Source organism: Typopeltis vanoorti, chromosome 14 (genome assembly GCF_054136105.1).
Source record: "Typopeltis vanoorti isolate ZY-2024b chromosome 14, IOZ_Tvanoo_1.0, whole genome shotgun sequence".
Classification (NCBI taxonomy): domain Eukaryota; kingdom Metazoa; phylum Arthropoda; class Arachnida; order Uropygi; family Thelyphonidae; genus Typopeltis; species Typopeltis vanoorti.
The window spans coordinates 117,736,384-117,756,846 of record NC_143562.1 but is presented as its reverse complement, the minus strand read 5'-3'; the positions used below and the strand labels follow the sequence as shown (position 1 = coordinate 117,756,846).

General features: G+C 36.0%; 1 protein-coding gene across 4 annotated transcripts in view; it reads right to left on the bottom strand.

The window, feature by feature from the left end:
- Positions 1-20,463, bottom strand: part of unc80 (unc80, NALCN channel complex subunit) — a 1,852,146-nt gene that overhangs the window by 585,733 nt on the left and 1,245,950 nt on the right. For all 4 annotated transcript variants that reach the window (XM_090404461.1, XM_090404464.1, XM_090404465.1 and 1 more), the window contains one exon: positions 13,233-13,387. In XM_090404461.1, coding sequence (XP_090260587.1) covers positions 13,233-13,387 — 155 coding nt within the window. The remainder of the gene's footprint in view (positions 1-13,232; positions 13,388-20,463) is intronic.

The following is a 20,463-nucleotide window of genomic DNA, read 5'->3' as shown; positions in this document are numbered from 1 at the left end:
AAATTTGGTATCCAGAATTTGAAGAGGATAAATTAACTGTGCAGAGCCAGATAACAAATATGGTATCAGAACTGTACGAGAGTGGTCTGAAAGGTTCTCGGCCTCGACCATAGATGGCAACACTATCGGCAACATTACCATAAGGTGTTTTAACCTTACCATAAGTGCCATTATTCTGAGTGGTTCTCAGTAAGATCTGCAAAATACTCCCTCTACAACTGCAATCACCTTTTGATTCGAAGAAAAATGCTAACCAGCAAGGAAGTGTTTTAGTTTTGGGAAGAGATAGAAGTCAGAGGGAGCCAAATCTGGGGAATAGGGTGGATGTTCCAAAGAGGTTGAGAACCTTTCAGACAACCCTTGTATAAACATTCATGTTTGTATGTGGATCTATGCATTAGCTTGGCATTTTTCCATTGAATCCTGTGGTTAGCATTTTCTATTCCATGTTCTGCAAGGCCACATTTGTGAGGTTTAATAAGGTAGATGTGGTCTTAATCTTCAGAAATACGTTTATTTATAGATCTGCCTGTTTGTCCATAGTAAGACAAGTAACAAACATGGTAGTTGGTATATGCCAGGTAGCATCATTGGTGCAAGTTTGTCTTTTGGAGAAGGTAGTCAATTGCGAATTTGGTTGATGGGTTTGTATAAGTATCAATGAGTTGACATTTTCTCTAATTTTTGCCACACATTCAGATATGCCCTTATATAGTATAGGAATCCTGTGGGCTTCTTTTTGTATGTGTGGATTTGTAGGAAAGTGGTGAATTATTTTATTTTTTGGTTGTTATTGGATTATATCCATTTAGTAAGGCTGTTTATTTAATAATTTCCAATTCTTATTTTAGGTATTCTTCAGAAGAACAAATCGTTCTTCTGAAGTATGCTCTGGATACTAAAGATTTTATGATGCCGTATTTTTGAGATGGATGGTGAGCTGATATACTATGGATATAGCGACCTGAAAAAGTTGGTTTACAGTAGACAGAAGTGGAAACGGATCCATCTTGTTTGCACTGGATGTGTATATCAAGAAAGAAAATACCTTTTGATGATATCTTTTCTAGTGTGAACTTGATATGAGGATGCAGGGTGTTGATTTTTTTGTAGAAATGAGTAGAGTTTAGGTTCTGTGTCACTCCAAACTGCAAAGACCACATCGACGTACCATAGCCACATTGTTGTTTTTGGATCAAGAGCAAAAATTCTGTCTTCTAGCCTTAGCCTACCTTAACTTTTTGTACAACACCTAGAAGATAGAATTTTCACTCTTCACCCAAAACCAACATGTGGCTATGGTATGTCCTTATACAGTTTCCAGGGGATGGCCTCTTGTTCTCCCCATTTAGTATTCTATTTTTTCCACATCAACTTGGTAACAACCTCTTATTAATTTCATGTCTCAAACATATTGTCTCTCCTCCTCCTATTCACGAGACTCTGCAAACTGCATTCCCTCGATCTGTTAGAATATCCTATATACCAAAGGCCAGATACCACCATAGTCAATCTTCTCTGGATCTCTTCTAATATACCCATCCCCATAAAAACTAGGTGATCAAATCCATGCACAATAATTCATATTAAGACTGATCAAAACTTTATATAATGGAACCATAACCGCTTTATTTCTGCATGTTAAGGTCTGCCATAATGTGATGTGACTTCTCAACTAGCACAATGTGACTTCCAAACTTTAGATCTCTGTCAACCATTACTCACCGCATTACCTCCTTCAAAATCTCTCTACCAAGTGCACACTATGTATCCCTGCCTGCCATATTTCAGAACCATACACACTGAAACATTGAACTAGCTGTTCCACTTATCTGCCCACTCATACAATCTATTCCATATGTAAGGACCAGAAGATATGCTTTATTCATTAGTGTTCACCCCAGTTTTCTGTCATCTGCATTATGTCATCTTTTGTCCAGTAGCATACACCAATGAAACAGATTCAAATATCATTAATATACAATTTCAACAACCATGGCCCCAAAACAGATCCCTGAGGAACATCTAGTGATCTTCTCCTTTTAGGATTATTACACCACATGCAGTTTGCTGATACTTATTTGATAAACAATCACCTGATACTTATTTGATAAACAATCACCTGTCGAATCCACTAATCCAAGATCTAATTGCATTAATTCCAAATCAGTTACTGACTTTTTTTTTTGTGGCAATTTATCAAAAGCCTATACAAAATTATAACACCGTACAAGTTTTCTCATGTGCAATGCATATGTTATATGTTACCTTGTACATTAATGCTAGGAGCATTTGGAACAAGGGGAAGAAGTTTTTTGCCATTGGTTAGTTCACCTTCACCAAATGTTATCGGCATTAGTGAGATGTGGCTGATTGGGCTTCTAATGCATGGCACTTGTTACTGTATCAATCAACCTACATAAATCATTCTCTTTGTCTGGAAATTTCTCTTCCTAGCTGTATCACCTGAGATTAGCTCCGCTCAAACATTTCTCAATGCCAGCAATATCAAGTATATTAATATGCCCATTTTTAATATGATTCTGCCATTGATGTCATCTGTTCACTCATCTAATCTTTCTCAGAACCCTCATATTGTGGTCTCCAAGCTTTGATCAGCTGTTTGAAGCTTCTACCCAGCTCTCAAATCCATTAGTTAAAATTATTTTGAAAAGATTCTCTTGTATACAAGTAGTTCAGTGTTTTGACTAATCTCTATCTTCTTCCATATAAATTTATTCAGCTGACCACCCATCATCCCAGCTTTGTTGGCTTATTCTGAAATATTTCCATATTTAATTTTCCACCTTCACTAAAAATTGTGAAGATGCTTTCAGTGGTCCTGCCTATTTTCAAGGTCTTTGTCATTTTCATCAATTCTAGTTGCCTTTCCACATATTAGAAAAATTTGAAAAAGCAGCTGAAGTTGATGTATGTATTCAATGAAGTTCATGTGTTTAATGTAGAAATGTGGCTTTTTCTACTTCAAGTATGGATATGTATACTCCTCATTACATTCCTCTCAAGCATTTTCTACCACTGTGCTGACACTCCTTGTTTCATTTAGCAATATTTTGAAGTAGTTACTCCAGAAATTTGAAAAAGTACTGTTGATACAGTCTTTAAAGAGGTCCACTGTATCTGGCAGTAAGATATCTTGAAGTAATTGTATGGTTTCTATTCTTGGAATATTAGTAAAAATATTTACGATGTCCAAACTGGCAATTATTTCAGTAAGAGCCAATGTGATGTCTCTGATATTTTCTATGAATGTAAGGTGTGTTTTTTACATAAGAAGATGTATGTGATGTAAGGTTTCAGAATGTCTGCTAGATGTTTAGATACTAAAGAAGTTGAAGTATATCTTGCATCAACAATTGGTCTTAATGGCAAGTCTTGTTTATGCAATTTAGGGACTCCACATATTCTTGGAAGAAGAGGATGTCTAGATTCAAGGTGTTTTTTGTTTTTGCAAACCAGTTCAGCATGTTTTTAGTTAAGTTAGTGGTTTTATTATGGAAATATCCCATGGAATCTCATTCCAACTTTTCATGGGTGTTTGTGTCTCCTAGAAGTGTTTTCACTTTTTCTATGTATTCTGTATAATTCAAAACAACTGTTGAGTTGCTCTGTTGGCTTTCAATATTATGATGCTTTTGTCCTTTTTAATGATTTTTATGGCTTTAACTATTAGAATTAAAGTGGAATTTATTTGAAAGAGGTGGAATTTTTGGAATTTATCTGAAAGAGGTTTTGCTTGTAAAATTATGGAGGCTGTTTGAATACAAAGAAAATCTGCAGCATCTCTTGGAATACTTTAGAAGCCTTTTTTCACATTTGCCATAACTAACTTGGGATCTTACTAGGAGAGATTGCAAAACTGAAACCATGGGAAAGAATGTTCATTTCAGGATCAGAACACTTTTTGGAGGACTTAATAATAACTATTTTATTAAGTGGCAATCTGTCATTATGATTGTTTCTTTCTATGATAAAGTTTGAAAACCTCTTTATTCTTTCTTTGCTTGCTGTACTTAAAACACCACGTAGAATGTCAACAAACTGAAATGCTCCACAATAAGCAGCATTTGTACACAAGAGCATTCAAAGAATCAACTGAAATGATGAAGCATCCTCCTCTACAGTGTAACAAAAAAACAAGGAATGATTTTACATCAAGTCTGGTTTTCCTTAATCCATCATGAACACACTTATATCCACCAGTAGTATGTTACAGCAACCCATGAAACTGCAGTCAGCATAATAATAAATGCATGTTTACTGTTTAAACATATTCAAATATTTTTCACAAGAAATGTTAACTATTATTAGTTTTTAGTTTGTTCGTGTTATTTCCTGGTGAAACAGTTTCTATTTCATGTATTTATTTTTGGTTTTATACTAGAAGAAATAGTTCTAAAAATGTCCTATCCCACAGAAGACTATGCAACAAGATACAAACACCATACACTTCATTTCATTGAAAATATCAAATACATCACATTGGCTCCTACTGATATAACTGCAAGCCTGGACATAGTAAATTTTTTACTAATATTCCAAGAATAGAAACCATACAATTACTTCAAGAGTAATCGTGTGCTTTTAGACATGCAAGACAGTGAAAATGCAATTTTTGTAAATGGCACTGAAAAACTAATTCAAGATATGAAATCGGAGTTGGTCAAGATGAGGCAAGAGATTAAAGGCACGAGGAAAGAATTGAGAAAAATTACGATTTGCATGGGAATGTGAGGAAGAATGGGATGAAAGATATATCGAATGATTTGAGAGCGGCAATGTATGGAGATTCAATGATAAGAGGTGAAAAGATGCACAAGGTCTGTTTTCCAGGAGGTAGAATGAGCAGGGTGGTTGAGTCATTGGATAAAAGGAGTATGTGAGTAAAAGAGTAAGTAGTGGTAGTAGCATGAAGAATTTGATTGGTAACAAGAAGAATGTAAAGAGGGATGTCGTAAGGCTGTTAAGGAGAGTGAAAGATAACAATGTGGTAGGTAAGGTAGTTAGTGTGTTGCCCAGGTATAATAAGGATAAGTTGAGTGAAGATTATGAATGGTATGCTAGCAGAGTTGTGCTAAGAGAAAGGAGTTGATTTTGTGAATGTGTGAGATGGGTTTTAGGGATGGATAGTGCTATATAAAAGGGATGGGCTACATTTGAATGGATTAAGCATGAGTCAGTTGGAGAAACTGTTCTTATAGGAAAGAATGAAGTGAATGTAAGACCTGAGGAGGCAAGAGGTGTTGTGGAAGAGCAGGAAAGTAAGGTTGGCAAGTTTGAGAATGGAGAGATGAGCAATACAAGTGAAGATAATGAGAGAGAGAGAGAAGAAACACAGAATCGACAGGGAAATGGGAAGGTCAGGATGGACAAGAGGTGGGGGAAAACACTGTGTGAAAAGCAGAGATGACAGTTTCAGGAGTGAATATGTGAGTATGCAAGATATGATTGAGATAGTCAAGGATGTGGGGGTAACATTTAAATCTGGGAAGGGGATGTAATATCAGTGATGATAGACAGGAATGGATGGGGAAGAGCGTTGAGGAGTCATATCCAAGAAGTGGGATTAGTGGGACTTGTTATATAAACAGAAATGAGCTAGTGCATATGTTTACAAGTGCTAGAAGTATTCGAAACAAGGAGAATGAAATTGTAGCATTGAGAGAGTTCATTTGCCCAAAAATTATTGGTGTAAGTGAGACATGCTTGAACAAGAATGACATTCTGACAGGAATAGAGATGGAAGGACATGTAGTCTGCTGTGAAGACAGACAAAGCAAAAAGGGAACAGGGGTGTTTTTGATAATGGAAGATGAGTTGTGCCAATCTAGGGTGCAGATGCAGAGAGCAAATACTAACAGTAGTTTTGAAGCAGTATGGTGTAAAGTGTAGGTGGATAGGATGAAATGTTTAGTAGGATTTTGTTAAAGACCAGGGAATGTAAAAAGGCCAAACAATGTTTAGAAAAATTGGTCTGGCTAATAAGAAAAGTGTAATCATAATGGGTGATTTCACTGGAAGACATTGGTTAGGGTACATCTTAAATCATATGAGTACTACAAGGTTTCTCAAATGAAGAAGAGGAATAGAGAGAACTGCCTTTGAAAACTATAGATAGGAGTTGAGATGAGAGAGAGAGAGAGATCATTAATATAGAAGGAGGAGCATGGGCAAAAGCACAGTTCCTGGGCTACTCCAGCACTTGGAAAATTCTGATGAGAGGATGCCATCAACCATGACCATGATGAGCAGTGAAGAGAAGAAGCTGGCAATTCCATTCCAAATGGCATTGGTGTGGGGGGGGGGGGGAGACCATAGGATCATATCTTGGTAAGAAGACTGCTACACCAAACATGATTAAATGCTTCAGAAATATCAAGAGTTACCAGGTTAATTTTTCCAAATTCTATGGCCTGTGTCCAAAGTGGGTAAGGTAAGCAAGAAGTGAGGAGGTACTGTATGCTGTAGAATGAGAGTAACAGAATAACAGAATACATATTGCTTTTTATACCAGGGAAATAAGATATAATTCCGCAGTATAAAAAATCCCTTAAGATATAAGCATTTGCTATATAAAAAGTTTTATCTATTCCCACAAGTGCTCTTCACAGCATACACCGTAAGGCACATTTTTATTTTGTTCATTCATTTTTCATGGAAGTCTCATTATGTCACCACAGTATGTATTCTTCTGATTTTAAAAATGTTCCATATATTTTTAATCTTTACTTTATTCCCTTCTGATAAAAAAAATTCAGATACATTTTTAATCTATTTACTGCTACAGTTCACTTAAAATTCTTCCTGTTGTTTATTATCCTTTTATGAGTTTGGATTATGATTTTATATTTACCAATGATGTCTCATCAAAATTTATGTCTCAAGAAAAATTTAAAGTTAACAAGACAAGAACGTGAAGATCTTCACCAAATTATGTCTGAATATATATCACTCATGTTTTAATTTTTATTCATATAAATCACAGGAAGCCAGTGCTTTTATACCAGGGGAGCCCCTTAAGAATATAGGCATTTGCAATATTATATTGATTTGTATTTTAGAGGAGCCACATAAAAAAAATCGAGAAAGATAGTGTTAAAAATGACTCCCATGTTAAATGTTAAAAATCTCCCAGATTTTTGGTAAAGCGATAAAACCATACTTGATGAGGTTTAGTGAATGGTTTAAAGCTGCTGATTCTAAAAACACAATCTCTCTCAGACTTAGAATGACTTCTGTGTAGTACTTTTGCCTTCTTCTATCTAATTTGAAGGGATGATCCAGAATGAAAAAGGAATTGAAAAATCTGCAAACAACTGAAAATCTCCCTGCAATCCATTGAAAACATCACTGATATAAAGGTTAAGCAATTGAGGATCCCAATACTGGCTCTGATAAACTCCACTTGTAGCCTTCTGCTTCTGTTACTGCTACCTCAAACACAGGTCTCTGATATCTTTAACACAGCCAAACCCAGTCTAATTCACTAACACTGATATCTAAACCCATATGCAGTAACTTAAATATCAGTGTACCATTTAGCATCCTGTCAAATGCTTTATTTAAAATCTAAAAAAATCGTCATGTATATGTCTTTCCCTCATCGACAACTCTTATTACTTTATTATAAAAGTTTAGTGGAAACTAAAGAAAGTGTGCAAAAGAATAGAATGAAAGGGAAAAGGATAAAAGAGCGATGAGTGATTCAAAAATAGCAGTGTATGGAGATTCCATTGTTAGAGGATCAGTTAATGAGAGAGTCCATAAGGTCTGCTAACCAGGAGGAAGAAAACACAAGATAATTCATGCTTTGGACATGGGGAGGAAAGGAGGAAGAGAAATATTGGTGGTTGTAGGGACAAATGACTTAAGTGGAAATAAGGAGAAGGTAAGGACGAATATTAAAAGTTATTGAGAAGAGTGGAAGACAACAGCATAGTGGGAAAGGTTGTCAGTGTGTTGTCAAAGTATGACAATGGTGATTTGAGGCAGAAAGCCAGAATCATGACTGCTTTGCTAGCAGAGCTGTGTGAGGAGAATGGGGTAGAGTTTGAGAGAAGAATAGAATTATACATGTGTGATGGATTGCATTTGGATGACTGTGGAGTGAGTGCACTGGAGAAAGTGTTGCTAGATGGAAGTGCAGGATGTAATGCAAGCAAGAGATTAGATGTAAGAAATAAAGTGAAAGATCAGGAGAGAGGTAATGAAGAGACAGAAGTCCCACTAAAAGAAAGGGAAGAGACAGAAGTGTGTAGCAGTAGAAACAGTACTAGTGTGAGAGATGAAGAGAGAACTGGAATGACAGAGGAACAGGGAAATGGGAGGAAAGCCTTGGAGGGCAATGAGACATTCCATAGACAGAATGGAAGTTGGAAGTAGCAGTGAATGTATGTATAGAGATGATCAGCATAGAAATGGAATAGATTGTGATGTGGGTGGGGAAGTATATATGGTAAGCAGTGATAAAGGTAAATGGACAAGAAGAGGTGTGGTGGGGAAATCACAACCAACAAGTAACTTGAATAGAACTTGTTATAGACGTAAAATGAAATGCTGTGTTTATTTGCATGTCAGAAATATCAGAAATAAGGACAATGAAATGGTTTCATTGATTGATTTCATTGATTATTCACACTACTAACACCATGTTCCAACATCAAAATGTGCACAAATTCACATGGAGAGAAGAGGCAAGGAATAAGACGTCTCATTGACTATGTTATTGTTGATAGTGATGTTTTCTCCCTGGTGCAGGACACCAGAGTGTACAGAGGATTTGAAATTGAAAGTGATCACTATTTAGTCTTGAGCAGGATAAAACTGAATTTCATATTGAAAAAAATAACATGTAAGAAAGTTTTAAAGCGAATAAAAGTTGAGCAGCTCTCTGATGTGAACTGTACAAAGCTTATTGAAGAAAAAATGAAAGAGTTTGAGAACAGGAACCAAACCTTGGAGATTCAGTGGCAAGTCTTGAAGAAAACCCTGATTGATTCAGCCAGAGAGGCATGTGATGAGGTTCTGCAAGGATAGAAAAATCAGAACTCCATGGTGGACACAGGAAGTTAAAGAGGCAGTGAAGGAAAAGAAGAAAGCATATCAAAAGTTCCTGGCAAATAAGTCAGCTTGTGCTCTTAGAGAATACAGAGACAAATGTAAGAAAGCTAAACACTGTGTAAAACTAGCCAAACAAAAGTCATGGGAGGACTTTGGCAAGAACATAGAAAATAAATATCAAGAAGGTGGTAAGATATTCTGGAGGTTGTTGAAGAAGCTTAGAAATGGAGGAAAGAGTGCTGTAAAAGGAGTTAGAGATGATAAAGGTGACATGAAAATGAGAGAAAAGATATCCTTGAAGTATGAAGTAATTAATTCAAAAAATTGCTAAATAATGAAACAAGCAGTGATAGTACACTGGTAAAAAACACTCAACAGGCATATAGTCAGGAATACATATCCATACTTGAAGTAGAAAAAGTCATCAAAGGCTGGAAATGAGGAAAGGCAGCAGGAGTAGATGGTAATCGACCAGAAATGCTCAAGTATGGTGGTATAAAAGTCTTACAGTGGCTGCACTGCATGGTTCAAAAGGCCCGGACAGAGGGATGAATTCCTGATGATTGGAGTAGAACTCTCATAATACCCATATATAAAAAGGGAAATAAAACTGAATGTGAGAATTACAGAGGAATTTCTCTACTGAGTGTTCCTGGCAAGATTTATGAAATTATACTTGCGAAACAGTTGAGAAGAAATGTGGAAGAAAAGCTTGGTGAAGAACAAGCTGGATTCACGCCAAATAGAGGCTATCAGGATCAGATCTTCACTTTACGACAAATAGTTGAGAAAGCATGGGAATATAACAAAAATCTGTATTTATGTTTTGTAGATCAGGAAAAGGCATATGACAAGGTGCCAAGAGAGAAGCTATTCAATACGCTACAGTTATATGGTGTCAATGGGGCATTATATCAAGCAATACTTACGTCTTTATTTGAGTTGTAAGTCAGCAGTTAGAACTGAAGGAAGTACAGGAAGATGGTTTAATGTTAAATCTGGTGTGAGACAAGGTGCACATTATCCCCTCTGTTATTCATTATCTATATGGATCACATTATGAAGGACAGTGGTATTAAATATGATATCAGAATTGGAGATGTTAATGTCAGCTCTTTGCTTTATGCAGACGATGTTATACTCCTAAATAAATCCGCTACAAGTTTGCAAGATTCCCTGACTAAATTGAATAACTATTGTAATAGATATGGTATGAAGGTCAGCAATAAAAAGACAAAGACAATGAAAATAGGTAGAATCTTTGAAAATGTCAACTGCGTTGTGAACGGAGAATCTGTGGAAGAAGTAAAACATTTCAGCTACATAGGCATGATTTTTAGTGAAGATGGTAAATTAAATATGGAAATAGACAACAGAATCAACAAAGCTGGTATGGTCAGAAGTCAATTGAATAAATTCATAAGGAATAAGAGAGAAATTAGTTGGAACACTAAATTAGCTGCATACAAAACAGTGTTCAAACCAGTTTTAGCTTATGGATCAGAGAGCTGGGTCAGAAGGAAAACACTTGACCAAAGACTAGAGACCGCAAATATGAGAGTCCTGAGAAAGATTAGAGGTGTGAACAGATGGCATCAATGGCAATATCATATTAAAAATGAAGATATTAGAAAAGAACTTGACATTGTCAGCAACCAGGAATGGGTTAGCAGAGGTGGTATGGTCACTTAAACAGAATGGGCGAGGAAAGATTAGCAAAAAACAAATGTTCCCTGCCAGGTTGGCAGGAAAACGACCCAGAGGAAGACCAAGATATAGGTGGATTGATATGGTACAAAGAGCCTTAGACGATAGAAATATAAGATCTGATAATGTTGGAGTCTTGACAAGTTACAGACTGATTTGGAGGGAAATTGTAGATAGGAAGTTAGTAATGATGTAATTTTTTTCATGTGGTACTATCATATCCTGTACACCCCTTGAGGGTACATGGCAGGAATTTGATGATGATGATTATTCACACCAAAATCATTTGGAATAAGTGAAACAAGATTGAATGAAGATGACATTCTAGTGGTAATAGAAATGGATGGATGCAGTATTTTTCACATGGATAGAATGGACAAGAAGGAGGGTTGCTATTGATGAGAGCAAGGGAATTATATCCACATAAAGTAGACATGAATGAGGGAAATAGTGGAAATGGTTATGAGGAAGTATGGTGTAAAGTGGAGAATGACAGGAAGACATATTTAGTTGGATGTTACTCTAGGCCAGGGAATGTGAAGGGTTGTGATATAGAAATGTATAAATAACTTGGATTAGTGAACAAAGAAAGGGTAATTATTATGGGTGATTTTAATTATGGTGGTATGGATTGGAATAAAGAGATAGCATTTGGGAATAAGGAAAATGAATTTCTCAAGTTCATGAGAGATATCACGTAAAGATCTGAGGCATCACGTAAAGGATGGTACACAATGATTGAGAGTTTTATATCTGATCATTTCATCAGAAGATGCAATTGTGATTGGGGTTTCACATTTTCCTCCAGTTAGTGAAAGTGATCATGAATCGATCACCAGGGTTGAGGCTAGCCATATGCAGGTTTTGTAAAGAAAGGATATATAGAATTATAAGGCTGGTAATTATGACAAGTTTAGGAGACAGTTTGGAGCTACAACATAGAATGAGGAGTTGAGCAATTAGGAAATAAATGCTGCTTGGGAACTGACAAAGAAATACATAACAGCATCAATGTGTGAATGTATTCCAGAGGTGAAAAAGATGAATAAGGTAGATGAAAATGTATGAATGAGGGGCTTAAACATAAAATTGAGAAGAAGAAGACACTTTGATGCAGAACAAGATGAATAATGGTAATATTATTATTATTAACACATTCGCTGCCAACTATACTCGTATGACACTTACCGCTGGCAACGAGGTTATCTGTACTGACCTTGAAGAAGTGAAAATGCTTGGCTTGTGGAGCTAGCAGCAAAACTGTGTATACTCATAGATGGAATATGCTCTACACAAGCCAACTACGAGTATACTCATATGTCGATTACCGCCGGCAAGCTTTGTGTGCAATAGGGTGTACCTCCCACGATGAGTCTCTGATTCCGGGAGGTCAGATATTAATTATTATATATTACAAGGTAATTAGATTACTAAAACAATATTGTCTCTTACACAAATCCATGCTGATCCTCATGAATAACATTACTCTCTTCTCCAATGAAAGAAGATATTTTTCATAGATTAGGAATGAGAGGCTATCCTTGGGAATTACATAAGTAGAGTTATCATATAACTAGCTCAATTTTGAACTAATTTCTCCAAAATCTTAGCAACTACAGAAGAAATACAAACTAATTTATAGGTTGACATCTCCATTCTACCACCACCCTTATACCTTTGCACTATCTTACTCTCCTTCCACTCCTTGAGCCCTTTTCCCAAAGTGAGACTCTTATTCAAAAGCCAATGAAATAAGTTGTAAGTTCCTTGGCACATTCTATTAAAGCATGTGGCAAAATCATTGTTGAAAGCACTGTTCAAATCTGTTCATTGTGCAAGTAAAAACTATACAATAACTCTCACAAAAAAGTGGTAAGTATAGCATCTCAGTTACAATGAGATTTTTTGATGGATCAAATTCAAAAATTCTTGAACCTTATGATTCCTCTAATATATGTTACCTAAGACATTTGTCCCTTAAGAATTTCAGAAATTTTGTTCCGTTATTACTATATTCCAATTTTTATTTCAAGTTTATACTGCTATTTTTAAAATATCACATAACAATAACTTGTTTGCACTTGTCAAACTAATCTAGCTAAACATATCCAGCTTTTCCCCCCTCTTTGTTCCCTTGCCTAATACCCACATCCCACTCAATATCTGTCTCTGCCCATCTTCACCTCACACCATACAATCCCAAAACTATTAGTACATTCTTTAAGAGACATATCCCAACTGATTCATACACAGAGAGATGCATGTAATTATTTAAAATCAATTTTGCAAAAAAAAATCGCATGTCAACAATAAACATATCAAATGAAGAAAGAGTAATACATTTGCTTTTAGATTTATATTTGTTTTTCGCAACAGGTTTAAAAAACATTATTTATGATCTAATTAGTAAAGAATTTTGCACTTTGGGGGAAAAAAATGCTAACCTTTCCAAGTTCTACGAAATGAAGAGTGAAAGCTTGCTTCTGAAGGGTCTCAAATGCTTGTTCAGGATTCATATGAACTAATGATAGCTGTGGATACTGGGAACGTTTGAAAAAATAAAAGTCACGTACAAATGCATCTAAACTGTGCATCTGATCTAAAAACAAAGAAAACAAACAAAAATATATAAAACATAGAGATAGTATACTGTATATAAAATTAAACTTACACATATTGTTATTATTTTTTGCATTAATGAATTTCAGTGGATCAAAAGATCATTGTAGGTTCATCGTATCACTCAACTCAAACATATCTATATATTATCTAACATATCTATATATTATGCTGGTCAGATTGGCCGAGTGGTTAGCATACCCAGTGTCCAGCCAAAAGTCTGCGGGTTCGAATCCTGAGGTGGGCATGGATGTTTGTGATTGTCTGTGAAAATACCAGTGATGGCCAGTAGATGACATTGGCGTAGTTACGGTTCATTGGTGGATTGAGTAGTGGAGAAAGAGAGTTGTAGAGTATGTGCCCTCCCTCGATGAGTTCTTTAGACTCCCTGAAGGTGCCAGGTAATAATAAAAATTATTATTATCTCCTCATTATTGGAAGTTTTTCCACTTGGTTATACTATAAATTAAAGATGTCAAGAAATTATATTCTTGGTTTAATCCTTTATCGAAGTGTAAGAAACAAAGTTTGCACCTGAAGTATTTTCAGGACTGAGCAATTCGTGTATGGAAGCTAATGACTTCACATCACTTGTGAAGTGAAATCAAGTCATTATTAGCTTGCATATACGAATTACCCAGTCCTGAAAATACTTCAGATGTAACTTGGTATCTTTAATCTCCTCATTGTGTTATCTCTTCATTTTTGATCTGGACACCCATCTGTTAAGCAGTGCAATTTATATTCCCCAACATCTCTCCATAACCAACTAAATATCTTTCCCTTGAAAAGATGTTTTATTTTTATAGTAAATTAGCTACTCAAATATGCAATTTTGTGTATTTTATTTATTTTTTAGAGATTAGTTTAATTGAGTGATTGCAAAGCTTTGTGTGTTTCAAACAGAGGTTTCTTTTATTATTTTTTGATACATGCAGCAAATGGTGACAAAATGGGGGTACAAATGAGATATGTAGCATGAAAATAAAATCCCAGGGTCCTGAGTCTCTTAGTTACTTGCATTTTAATATGCTCTGAAGATTTCTTACCACAACTGAAATTGCATGAATGTCAAGATCAAACTTTTGCAAAATAATCTGGAGATGGTCTGATCATGGCCATGTAGTTGGGTTGGAATTATGACCAAAGAATAAGGCTATAAGACCAATGTTTCTGTTATGTTTCTTTTATTGTTTATGTGTTTTCTGTTCAGTTTGTCTATTCTGCATGAAGAAAAACCATTTCTGCAAAAAACTAGATAACTCATTTTTAAGTGAAAAATAAAAATAAATAATGAAATATATATATTTAGGCCACTGAAAGTTTGCTGTTGAAAAGATGTTTTATTTTTATAATAAATTAGCAACTTGAATATGCGTTTTTTGTGTATTTTATTTATTTTTTAGATATTAACTTAATTGAGTGATTGCAGAGCTTTGTGTGTTTCAAACAGAGGTTTCTTTGATTATTTTTTGAAACATGCAGCAAATGGTGACAAAATGGGGGTACAAATGAGATATGTAGCATGAAAATAAAATGTAATTAATGGTGTGGACGTTTCAAGAATGGTTTGTTGTTGTCAGTGCTACAAGTATATATGGCAGAATACGAAGAGAATGTTTATGAAGAGATTGAACAGGAGATGATAGACAGTACAAATATGTTGAGAGTGTGATATTCTTTTCAACTATGAGTTATTGGCAAACGAAAAACTAAAAAATGACTGTATGAATCACAGAAGAGAAGCGAGCAAGATCATGAAGTGAAAGAAAAGTATAGCTGATGAAACAAAGGTGAGTGATACTGTAGAGGGGAAGGAAAATAGGTGTGAGGAAATAAAAGAAAAAAATGACAGATAGTGTAATTGCCAGGTTGCAAGACATGAAAAATGTGTTGATCAGAATGAGATGAAAATATGCGTAGATTATATGTTTGGTGGATAAGAATCAAAGAATGTAAAAGGTTAGGAGGAAGGAAAGTAGAGAAAAAGAGATTACATAGGATCATGAATAGTGATTTATGGCAATTACATTATTAGAGGTGTGGTAACTGGGTTTACAGCAGGGAGAGTAAGCAGGATAATTGATGTGTTAGATATAAGAAGCAGATGAGCAAGTAAGTTAGTGGTGGTTGTTGGAACAAATGACTTGGTTGGACATAAGGAGAATATGAGGATGGCTATCAAGAGTATGCTTAGGAGGGGTGAAAGATAACTTTGTTGGAAGAATAATCAATGTGTTGTTGAGATATGATAGTGACAAGATGAGATGGAGAACAAGGATCGTGAATAGTATGTTGGCAGAGCAATGTGAGGAGAAGGGAGTGAGTTTGTAAATACGTGCAATGCATTTGAGGGAAACATGGATTTGTACAAAAGTGACACACATCAAATCCATTTAAATGGATATGGCGTAATCACTCATCACTCATTGCTGCGAAGAGAAGCAAAAGACCAGGAGAGAGGAATGGGTGAAACTGAAGTTGATGAAAATAAGAATAGTAGTAGTAGTCTGACAGATAATGATGAGAGAACAAGAATGCAAGATAGACAAGAAAATGGGGGAATCAGGCAAGTGATAGGGAGAGTGGTTATTGGAAGTAACAGAGCATTTGTATGAGGATGTAGTATGTCTATAAGATGACCTGGAATGTAAGTGGTGTAGTTCAGTATGAGAAGACAGATAGGGTAAGTGGTGATAAAGGCGATTTGGAATGGTTAGGAGAGTGGAAATCACGACCAACAAGTGGCATGAGTAAAAATAGTTACAGATCTAAAGCTGAATTGCTGTGCTTATTTTCAAATGCCAGGAACATTAGAAATAATGGGGATGTCATAGTTTCACTGATATATTGGAATAACAGAAATGTGGTTAGATAAGGATGATATCCTGAAGGGAATAGAAATGGAAGGATATGATGTTTTTCATGAGGATAGAAGGGAAAGTAAGGGATGAGGAGTGCTGTTGTTGATAGAAGGTGAATAATGTCCACAAAAAGCGGAGATTTGAGAAGGAAATAGTGGCAATGGTTTTGAGTCAGTACAGAGTAAAGTGGAGAGTGATAGGAAGAGATATTTAGTTGGATGCCGATATAGGCCACAGAATGTGGAGAGTAGTTAAGAAATGCAACTTAGATTAGTGAACAAATAAAGGCTGATCATTATGATTGATTTTAATTATGGTAATATAGATTGGAATAAAGAGAGAGAATCTGGATATAAGGAAAATTAATTTCTTGAGTTCTTTAGAGACAAATATCTTATATAGTATGCAAGGTAGAGCAGATGAGAATCAAGAGCATTAGATCTAATCATTTTATTGGAGGATACGATTGTGAGTGGAGTGTCACATTTCTCATGAGATGATATACTTCATATGGCTGGCTATCACCTAGGTGAGATCCAGCCATATGAAGACTTCTGTGAGGAAAGGATATATGTGAAACTACAAGGCTGGTGATTATGAGAAGCTTAAGAGATGGCTTGGAGCTATAGCAATAGCATGGAAAGAGGAATTGGGTGGTGGTGTGGTGTATGTGGGTTTGGGGGGTAAATGTTGCATTGGAACTGACCAACAGATATTTAACAACATCAGTGTGGAAATGTATTCTGAATGTCAAACAGCTGAATAAGGTATGTGTCAAATGGATGAATGAAAGATTAAGCACAAAATATGAAAGAAGAGGATAGTGTGGAGGCAACACAAGATGAATAATGGGAACAATCAATTGTCACTTTTGGTAAGGATAGCAAAAGTGCAGATGAGCAGAAATCAGCAAATCATGCCAAGAAAAACCCTAGAGAGTTTTTCAGATATGTGGTAACTACAAAGAAGAATGATTATGGTAAGATGGTGGAAGAGTAACTGCTGTAGAGGACATCGTTAAGGTATTCGGTGAACAATTTATAAAGGTGTTCATCCTCATCAGGGTGAAAACATGAGAAGCGCAAGTGTAGAGGAAATAGGAGAGGTGACTGAACTATGAATAAGCAGGAAAGAAATAAGCTGATGTTAATAAGGCAACATGATTTGAGGACCTATCACCATACGTGATAGATCCTCTTAAGGGAATGTTCCATGGTGCTGGCCGTAGCATTGGCATGCATGTTTAATAAGATATTTAGAACAACACAGGTCTCAAGAGACTAGAAAGAGGGAAAAATTGTTCCACTGCATAAAGGTGGTGAAAAAAGTTGTGGCTACAAAATTATAAACCAATCTATACACTTGGAGTTGTTAATATATTGGCAAGATTAGCGAGACCTAAGTAAATGGATTTATAACAGCAGTATTTGATGTGATTGTCAGCATGGGTTAGTTAAAGGAACTTATATACTACAACAAGGTGACCAATGTACTGGACAAGGGAAATGCATTTAGAGTGGAATATTTAGATTTTGTGATAGCTTTTGATAGACAACCACAAGAAAAGTTGTTAAATATATTGAGAAAGATGAAATTGGATAACAGACTAGTGAGTTGAATTGGTGACTGCTATCAGACAAGTATGACAAAGCTGTATATGGGTTGCAATATCCTAAAAGAGAAGAATCACTACTGGTGTACTGCAGTCTGTATTGGGTGGTTCATTTGACTAGTATATTAATGATACTGGTAATGTGCAACTGTTTGCAGATGATGCAAATTTAGAAGAACAATGTAGGGTCAACACAAGTTATGGCATTACAGGAGGACTTCAATAGATTGTATGAATGAGCAGGTAAGTGTAACTGTCAGTTCTATGTTGCAATTCTATGTTGCAAAGTGTAAGATTTTGTAATATAGTAAGCACCGATGGGACACAGAGTATACACTTGGTGGGGAAACTTTGAATGAGGTAGAGGAGATGAGAAGTCTGGGAGTGATATGGGCAAGGACCTGAAATTCACGGATCATACTGCACAAGTTGTGAAGTTGTCAAATCGTATAATGTCAATGATGTAGAAGGCCCTGGTATGCAGAAATAAGGAGGTTATTATTCCTTTGTATAAATTCTTGATCAGGCCTCATGTGGATCATTGAGCACAGATTTGGTCACCTTGTTTTCATGATGACAAGAATATATTAGAAAGGATCCCAAGAAGATTCACAAAAGGTAGTAAGGGGTCTTTGGAATGTGGAGTATCAAGACAAATTGAGGAAATACAATTTGCAAAGCCTCATGATTAGGATGAGGCAATAGGAGTTTGTCAGGGTTGTAACCAAGTTAACATGGAAGAAATTTTTCATAGAATGTAATGGGGGGGAGTAAAACAAGTGACCATCCTTTCAAACTTTATAAGGAGGTGTGAGCAAAGGAGTGAAGAGCAGATTGTTTGCATTTGCATGGATAGTGGTTGGTGAGTGGAATTCATTGCCTGAGTGTGTTTGATGAGCTTTGAATGATAATGTGTACTTCCAATTATCAGTCTCTACTCTATGGTAGTGAAATGTTACTACTACTAATAATATATAATATATCTGACTATCAATTATATATATTTGGTTTAATCCTTTATCCAAGTGTAAGCAAACAAAGTTTGCACCTGAAGTATTTTCAGGACTGGGGCAACTCATGGTAAAGGTGGAGTAAGTTCTGATCACTTGCCTTAGTATCTCCCATAATGCAAAGCACATCTCCTTGCAGACATGTATAATGCTATACATTAAGGAAAGGGCCACTACCCAGACCGGTTTCGACCTTAATAAAGTTCTGATCAGGTCATATCCACATGTGGACCACAGTGTCCAGACCTGATCACTGCAATTTGAAGAAGATTAATGCTTTTTGACAAAGAGTGGCCAGCCCATAAAATTCATTAGCTGACAGAGTCGTGTGAACATGCATATGGGGATAGGATTTAAAGAGTCATATTAAAGACTTTCTGTTGTCTAAGATACACTTCCCACAATTAGTCTCATGACTCCAAAGTCGGGAGTAATAATAATCAAAAACAAGAGGTATGGGCTCTTGTTTTACCCACTTTCCCATTCAATGAAAAATCTCTCCCATGTCAAACTAATAACAACCCTGACTAGCTTATATATCTCAATCATATCCCCTCCTCCTCCTATCATGTGGCTTTACGATTTATATTCTCTCAGTCTGTACTAAGTAACTTAGTAAAATATGATTTTGCTTTAACAAACCGATGCTTATCAAATCAGAAAATACTGCTGTAATAAACCCATTTTTGTATCCTACTTCTAACCAATGTCTCTAGTATCATCACCACAACTCTAGATATACAGATTAACCTATAATTTGTAACCACAGCCTTATCACCACCTTTATGCAGTGGAACAATTTTATTCCTTTCCACTCTCTTGGAACCTGTACTGTTCTAAGACTTATTAAACAGGCATGCCAATGCTACTGCCAATTCCTTGGAACATTCTCTTAAGATTATTATTATTATACGGACACCTCCATGGAGTCCAAAGACTCATGGCAGGAGACCCAAACTATCCACACAATTTATCATACTTCTCCATAACCCATTAACAGACAAAGCATACACAACTGACTCTGGCAACCCATTCCACTCAGTCACAACTCTCCAAGTAAAAAAATCTAGTCCTCACATCCCTACTAACTGCACCTTTATTCAACTTCCAGAGATGATTCCTTGTTCTGGTCCCTCTAGTGAAGTGCTGAAACATTTCCCCTGCATCAATCCTATAAAACACTTTAAGCATGTTTCTATCATATTCTCTGTTTTTCTTCTATCAACCAACTTCTGCAATCCACACACCCTCAATCTAGCTTCATAAAGAACATTCCACAGACCACTCACCATTTTGGTCACTAGCCTCTGAATTTTTTCCACCACTTGCTCATCACCAAGAAACCCAGGAGACCAGAGTTGAGCACAGTAATCCAGATGCAGATACATCAAGGCCTTCTAAAGAGGAATAACAACTTTTTTATCTGTACTTGTTAAGGTGTTCTCCAATAGCCAAGTAATCTTATGGGCTACCTTACCAATATTAGCAATATGTTCTCTAAACTTGAACTCTCTGTCTACCACCACCCTTAAATCTCTAGTTGCATCTATTTCCTGGAGTACAGTTCCAT